This window comes from Cyprinus carpio, chromosome B5 (genome assembly GCF_018340385.1).
Source record: "Cyprinus carpio isolate SPL01 chromosome B5, ASM1834038v1, whole genome shotgun sequence".
NCBI lineage: Eukaryota > Metazoa > Chordata > Actinopteri > Cypriniformes > Cyprinidae > Cyprinus > Cyprinus carpio.
In genome coordinates, this window is record NC_056601.1 from 35,055,608 (window position 1) to 35,063,966 (window position 8,359).

Here is an 8,359-nt window from a genome sequence, read left to right on the forward strand (position 1 = left end):
GAAATGCGGAAGTGGGTTTTGTTTTGCATGGATGCACGGCTAAAAACAGCCCAGACTTCAGCCAATCACGAGTGCTTTAAATTAACGGAGCGCACCCGAACGCAGCCAATCATAAGCGAGCACGAGCTCTCCACCAATCACCAAGCAGTTCTAAAACCCACGTGACGCTGGTGTTTCAGAAAACCGTTTGACAGCAGCGTTGTTTACTCACAGAAGAGAATCGCAGGGAAGAGCTCGTCTTATTCTAATTAACATGGCCACCGACTTCGACAGATTAGTGTCGTCTGAGGAAGCCAGTTACGATGAGTATGATTATTACAACCTGGAGGAGTATCCCAGCCACGCTGGAGGAAAAGGCAGAAGTAAGAAGGAGATCGGAATGAACACGAACCGCCACTGCCCAGCCGGACACGAGAGAAAAATAGCAGGGAAACTGCAGAACAGTGAAATAAAACGCAGGAGAACCAAGAGCTCTTCTTCCTGAGGAAAATATCTTGAGGTGAGAATAATGTCTATCTAGTGCGCTTCCATATGATGACATGTCTAGGCAAGTCCTCTGTCCTCTTTGTGCACCAACTGCCATTTCATCCAACCTCTATGCACAGACGGTCTCTAATGCTATGTATTTTATTGTGAATATTCATTTTTAATATGTATATATATATATATATATATATATATATATATATATATATATATATCAGGCCGCACATTTTTTTTTTTTTTTGCGTTACAGATTCAGGCCGCACATACTGGAGATGGATGAGTGAAACTGGGTCGTGGTCCAAATGTCTGTTCTGCCTTTTTCCTGACCCACTGAATGTTGGTGTCACGCGCTGCAGCAGTTTTGACGCGAATAGCGTGTGTGTATGGAGCGCACTCCGTGTCAAAATTAAACGGTCCGCGCTCGTGTGTATGGCGCGCACTCCGTGTCAAAATCAAACGTTCTTGCGCCTGTGTGTGTTTGTGTTTGTGTGTTCCTGTACATAGCGTCACGTCCTAAACGTTCACTTAAGAAATGTGTCTGAAGGAAATTTCGTGTTCTTAAAGAGGTCAGAAGACTTGTTAACTTCTATAATTGAAGATACATGATCATAAATAAATTCGTATCCTTCTCTTTGTGGCTTTGCAGTTTTTAATAAGCATCTGAATATTCACCTTTTTTGAACATGGAAATAAGATGAAAGTATGTGATTGTCAAGGTTTTAAAAAAGATAAAATGAGTAAATATGTTTAATATGATCATCAGGTTATCAAAATCATTTTATATTTAAGTGTTCAAATCTTTATTCGGGTCACTGTATGTAACTTATATGATACTCGATTCAAAAGGAAAAGTTTTCACTGACATTTTTTCTTGTTTTGAGCATAAACTCAGTTAATTTAGTTGTTTTTCAGAAAATAAGACTTGTTAAATATGCATTTCATACATCTCGATTTAAAAAAAAAGTTTAACATGATCATCAAGTAATCAAAATCATTTTATATTTAAGTGTTCAAATCTTTATTGGGGTCACTGTATATAACTTACTATATGAAAAGGTTTCATACCCCATTGGCAGATGTTTGTTCTTGTTTTGAGCATAAACTCATTTAATTTTGTTCAGTTTCTCAGAAAACAAGACTTAATGTTCATTTTGCATCTCATGCATCTTCATTTAAAAATATAAAATATAATGTAAACTAATCATAAATGTAAGACTTTCGGCTTATATATATAAAAACTTTTAAAACTACAATGCATAAAACAAACAATGCTGTAACTTTGTGAATTTAAAACTTGCTGCTCTGATTTAGGAGCTTTTTATGGTTTTAGTTTGTGGAAGTAGCTAATTCTATTTTAGCTACAACATGTGATACCAGTGAGAAGATACATTTACCATTTTGATATACACGGCTAACTTTCAGCTCTCTGACCTCCACATGGATTGCAATTATGAACAGCCAGAACTAAAAATAGTTACCATAATATAATATCTATGTTCATCTCGTGACAAACTTCTAAATAGTCAGACCAGTGACCTGTATCAGGATTATAGTTAACTAAAACTACAACCAAAAAAAAGGTACTTGAAATAAACAACTGATAGATAGACAGATAGACACCTTAACATGTACTAAAGTAACTTGAATAATAATAATAAAAAAAACATGAATTAAAAACAAACAAAAAATTGCCCTGCAAAAACCACAAAATTAACTAAATTGAAAATATAAAAATACAAACATTCAAAATATTAAACTGTAATAACATCTCAATGATACTAAAATAATATCAGTTTGTTTGTATGTGACCATAACCCTGTTTAAAAATGATGTTCAGTCATTTTTCTGCAAGATCTTGTGTGTCAACAAAGAGGCACTAATCACTTTCTCTGGCTTTTTATTCTTACAAATGAATTCCTATTTTGTTCCAAACCCCGTCATTTTAACAGAGCATGAATACAGCATGTTAAAAATACACATGCAGAAGCCTAAACATCTGAATTCAACTTGTTTTAATCTGTTGCATCACACAAAGCCTCCTCTGCTCATGCTGTAAGGGAAAGTTTTGATACTAATACTAAACGTGTGCTGCTGGTACATCGTGTGCACCATAAAAACCTGAGTGATCACATTTTATCTGTCTTATTTCATGCACTGCATACATATATCGTCATATACATGTAAGAATACATATAGGTTTGATATGACTTGCAAAGTGAAGCGAATAGAAGAATTTGTTAAAACTAATGTGCATTTGATATGCTTGTGTCTCCCTACTAGAAAGTGGCATGCATTACATTAATATGTAATTTAATGATTCCTGAATCGATCAGAATTCTAGAATTCTAAAATTGAATAGAAAAAACAGTTCTGACACCTTATTCATGAACACATCATGGATGAATCTTCTGAAAAGGTCAAGCGTTCAATAATTCATCTCATTACTGTAATGTAAGAAATAATGATATATTGTTTAAATGTAAAGTTCTTGGCATTAAAATAACCAAAACTTTGGAAATAATCCCACAATGATCCTAAAAACAATTTTTTATTTTATTATCATTATGAGATGTTATTGTAGTTTTTATTAATTATTTGAATCTGTTTTGTTACATTTTATAATTCAATTTTAGTTTTTGTAATTTTAAATTTTTTTTATTTTTTTAAATGTATATATGTTTTTATTAACTTTTATTTGCACTTCAGCTTTAGTTATTTTATGACTTCAAATTAAACTTAATCAGAAATGAAACTAGCTAAAATAAAAATTGCACATATATAAGTTTTTATATTTTATTTTACTTTGTTTTCAAGTAACTTTTTTTATTTACTGTTTGTTTTTGTTAATTTAGTACATGAGAAATGATCTTCTAATTATCTTTAAATATTTTATTTCAGTTAATGTTTATTTTATTTCAACTAACTATTTTTCTGTGCTTTTAACATTAGTTGACTACAATAACCCTGTCTGAAAATTAACACTAGGCTTAATTTGCTTTATGCTAAATATATTTTTTGACATGAAATATGACCCAGCGATCACAATACTGATCTCCTTTCGATCTCCAGCTTCATTCACACATATCTGTATTCATTTTAACCTGATCCCAAAACACTCAACATACTAGTCAAGTTTTAAGACAAATGCATTGACCTGAACAAAAACACATGCAGACATTTGAGGAAGTGAACCTGAATTTCATTCAATCAGACTTCAGCAGTTTGTAAAAGAGCTAGAAACAGGCGTGCCATCTTAAGATTTATAACAAGTAGAAAGGACTCATTCACTTCTAGAAAAGTTAACAAAGCAAAACTCTTTGGCAAAAACTGCCTAATGTGTTGCATATCAAATCCAAAAAAGCAAAGCGCTCCAACAGTTCATCTACTGATGCATATTGTGAAAAAACGTTCCGTTTTTTCACAATATGCATCAGTAGATGAACTGTTGGAGCGCTTTGCTTTTTTCGTTCCATCATGCAGTCTTCAGAAACATCAAACCCGCGGCATTTGGAAAGCGTTAACTCTTTGTCGCGCGCAGCTTCCGGCGGAAATACTCCGGCGCAGCTTCCTGCAGCCACTCGGCGTCCACCAAACACAGATCCCTCATGTAACAGCGAGACGTGTGCAGGAGCTCGTTGAAAACCACGCAGGCGGGTTTGGCCTGGAACAGGACGGATGAGGGATGGATGGCCACGGGCTGGTGTGTGTCCAGAGCCACGTAAGAGCCGTCCGGCTGCAGCTCCGCCGCGTTCATGAACAAACCGTGAGCCAGACAGCGCCGCACGTTCATCAGGTCCGACAGAGACGACTCCAGCTTCATGTTCATCTGAGCAACACAAGATCACAGGCACTTCATCATGCACGCTAATCATTTGTCTGATTTAATGTCTCTTGAGATACTATTATAGTTTTTTTTATTAGTATTTTTGAATTAGCTATTTTTTCCTCTTTTTTTTTGGTAAATTTTATTTTGTGTTTTTGTAAATTATTATTATTATTATTATTTTTTAATATGACTATGTAGTTTTCAATATATATAAAAAAAACAAGTTTTTTTTTTTTTTCTATTTCAGTGTGTATTTTCTGAGAGAGAGAGAGAGTGTGTGATTGTGTGTGTGTGTTTGTGTGAGATTGGGTGTGTGATTGTGTGTGTGTGTGTGTGTGTGTGGTGGGAGGGGATTGTGTGTGTGTGTGTGTGTGTGAGAGAGAGAGAGAGAGAGAGTGTGTGTGCCTATTATAGTTTTTTTTATTAGTATTTTTGAATTAGCTATTTTTTCCTTTTTTTTGGTAAATTTTATTTTGTGTTTTTGTAAATTATTATTGTTATTATTTTTTTTATATGTCTATGTAGTTTTCAATATATATATAAAAAAAACAAGTTTATTTTTTTTATTCTATTTCAGTGTTTATTTTCTGAGAGAGAGAGAGAGAGATAGAGAGAGAGTGTGTGTGTGTGATTGTGTGTGGTGTGTGTGTGTGTGAGTTGTGTGTGTTGTGTTTAGTTTGTGTGTGTGTGTGGGGGCGGGCGGGGGGGGATTGTGTGGGGGGATTGTGTGTGTGTGTGAGTTTTTGTGCGATTGTGTGTGTGTTTCTGAGAGAGAGTGAGTGAGTGAGTGAGTGAGTGAGTGTGTGTGTGTGTGTGTGTGTGTGTGTGTGTGTGTGTGTGTGTGTGTGTGTGTTTGCGTGTTGTTTTTGTATGTGTGTAAGGCCCCATTTACAACTGCATGGTTCAAGTGACCCAATTCCGATTTTTTTCCTCTAATGTGGCACAGATCGGATATGACCCGGTGAACGTGTAAGCAGGGCATGGATTCCGATTTTCTCAGATCGGATTCAGTCATTCATATGTGGTAATAAATTGGATATGAATCGGGGATTGTGTGTTTGTGTGTGCCATGTAAGCAGACAAATCGGATATTCCCCAGTAAATGCGAGTCGTACGTCATTAAAAAAAAGTGATGTCAACTCAGGTGGACACCACCGAGATCAACATGACTTGGCGCGATGGAGGACGAAGGATACACACAGTGGAGCAATGCGGAGGTTTCATGTCTTTTAAGTCTTTGGCGAAGACAGTGCAGGCAAAAATGCAGGGTTTTGAAATAAATGTGTTTGAAGACATGTCACGAGATATGGGGAGGCAGGTTTACGCGCTTTTTTCTCCCGCCGTACGTGTTTTGCTGATTTTTTTTTGTTGACTTTTCAAATATTGTGGAAAGCAAAACACTGTATAATTTTATTTGCATCTGCATCCATTGTATTTCTTGCTGTTTTACTTCATTTTCCGGGTCAGAACGTCTACTTTTGGTAGTTTCAGCAGTGTATAGTGTAAATGCAAAAATCGGATACGGGTCACTTTTTAAAAGATGATGTAAGCAGGTCGTCAAAAAAAATCGGATATAGTCAGAAAATCGGATTTGGGCATCAAGACCCTGCAGTGTAAATGCAGCCTAAGAGAGAGAGGTGTGTGTGTGAGGTGAGAGTGAGTGTGTGTGAGAGAGAGAGAGAGAGAGTGTGTGTGTGTGTGTGCGTGCGCCGTTTGTGTGTGAGAGAGTGTGTGTGTGTGTGTGTGTGTGTGTGTGTGCATTTGTGTTTTTGTGTGTGTGTGAGAGAGAGAGAGAGAGAGAGAGAGAGAGAGAGAGAGTGTGTGTGTGTACCTTGATGCAGATATCCCTGAGCTGAGCTCGAACCTCCAACACCAGCCCCATGTTCCTGCTGTTCACAAAGTTCTCTCGACACCAGTCCTGTGAGAACACACAACACACACATTTCCTGAAGCAGAGACAGAACAGAGAATCACATGCAAACTCAATAAATGACGCATTTCATCAATATCAGTTGTCCTCATAAGTGTACACACACCTTGCAGGATCTGGAAAATGTTAGTAATTTTAACAAAACATATAGAAATGTCATGTTGTTTTCATTTAGCACTGTCCTGAAGTGTTTGGCAGCGTTGGTGTCAGTACCTTGTTTCCGCTGACTTTCTTAAAGGCCCTGTAGATGTTGAGGAGCGTCATGTGGTCGCCCTCGCTGGAGATGAACTTCCTGCGGACGGCGAGGACGTCGTCTCTGCGCGCGGAGACCGAGTCGACGGAGAGGAGCGAGATGATGGTCAGAACCTCCTCAGCGCAGGAGAAATCAGGAGAGATCACAAGAGACATCAGAAAAGCATAAGAACACGCATAAAAACACAAAAAAACCCCTAAAACAACCCACACACTGCTCCACATCAGCTGAGATCATTACAATACAGATATTTAAAAAGATATGTTTTCAACATACTCATTTTCATTTAGTTTTGATGTACTAAAATAACAAACTAAAATCAATTTAAAAAGTAATTAATGTCAAAAAAAAACAACACAATTACTAAAACTTTGACTAAAATGAACATGGATAATATAAATAGTATTTCAAAATATTAATAAAATATAATATTAACACAGTAACGCTAACACTGCTCTACACAAATACAAAAATATATATGCAAATACTGTTAGATAAAAGTGTTATAGTAAAGCAATTTCTATCTTATACATCAAATAAAATAAATCAATTAATAAAAACTGAAAAATTACAGTCCCAAACAAAATGACAAATTAAAACAACCAGAAATTACAAAATAATTCAAATTCATGCAAACAGTTAAACAAAGTTGTTATAGTGAAGCAATTTGTATTATCCAATTAAATAAAATGAATAAAAACTATTTAAACATACTTACTAAAAATACATTTATAGCAATTTATAATTTATTTATAACAATAAAAATAACAAAAATGCACAACAAAATTACAATGAAAATGGAAAATACAAAATGCTATTAGACAAAAATGTTGTGAAACCATGTATTTTTTATATATATATATTATCAATTCAAATAAAAATTATATAGTCATACCTAAGAAATCAAAACTGATAAAAATGACACACATAAAATTACGGAAGGAAATCGAAATCAAATTATTAATTAAAAATAGCATCTTAACTTCTGAGATATTCAGCTATTAATTATAACGGTATCTCAACGATATTAAAATAAAACTGATCAAAAAATGCATATGTGACAATATTGTGATACAACTATTTGAAAATCTGGAATCTGAGGGTGCAAAAAAATCTAAATATTGAGAAAAACACCTTTAAAGTTGTTCAAATGAAGTTCTTAGCAATGCATATTACTAATCAAAAATTAAGTTTTGATATATTTACGGTAGAAAATTTACAAAATATCTTTATGGAACATGATCTTTACTTAATATACTAATGATTTTTAGCATAAAAGAAAAATGGATAATTTTGACCCTTACAATGTATTGTTGTCTATTGTTACAAATATACCCCAGAGACTTAAGACTGCTTTTGTGCTGCAGGGACACATTTTTGGTCATGTTATTTTACCTGTAAAATAAAACTTCAACTTTTTGCCCTGGCCACTGTGGTGTTTGTTGCTTTTAGAATGGCTTTTTTATGTTGGTCCCTAAACAGAGTCGTAACACTGACACCCAAAAGTTTTGAATCGAAGCAATCTGTAATTGTAACTCTTATCAAATGACAAGTCATTGAGTTCCTCTTACTTTGGAGAAGCGAGGCTCTAGAGGGAAGCAGGCCATTTTCTTGCCCAGCGGCGTTAAAGACACGTGATCGTCTTTTCTGTCGACGGCGCCGAGGATACACAGCTGCTCCACGGCGGTCCGCAGCGACTCTACACACACGAGACGTGTTACCAGAGAACACAACACTGCACAGCTCAACATACTATTAAATAAACCTGTATATTAAACAGGCAAACAGAATACAGTCTCACCAGGTGACGGTTTGGACATGAAGTCAAAGTTGAGGACATCAGGGACGCCCAGAGCGAGCAGCT

At 35.5% G+C, this 8,359-nt stretch overlaps 1 protein-coding gene across 1 annotated transcript in view; it reads right to left on the minus strand.

Annotated features, from left to right (window-relative positions):
• Nucleotides 1-3,668: 3,668 nt before the first annotated feature.
• Nucleotides 3,669-8,359, minus strand: part of dhx33 (DEAH (Asp-Glu-Ala-His) box polypeptide 33) — a 12,370-nt gene continuing 7,679 nt past the window's right edge. The window contains exons 8-12 of the mRNA XM_042723310.1: nt 8,297-8,359; nt 8,063-8,194; nt 6,456-6,643; nt 6,144-6,230; nt 3,669-4,312 (exon numbers count right to left, since the gene is read on the minus strand). The exon at nt 8,297-8,359 is cut by the window's right edge and continues 26 nt beyond it. Of these exons, the coding sequence (XP_042579244.1) occupies nt 4,004-4,312; nt 6,144-6,230; nt 6,456-6,643; nt 8,063-8,194; nt 8,297-8,359 (779 nt within the window). The 3' untranslated portion in view covers nt 3,669-4,003. The remainder of the gene's footprint in view (nt 4,313-6,143; nt 6,231-6,455; nt 6,644-8,062; nt 8,195-8,296) is intronic.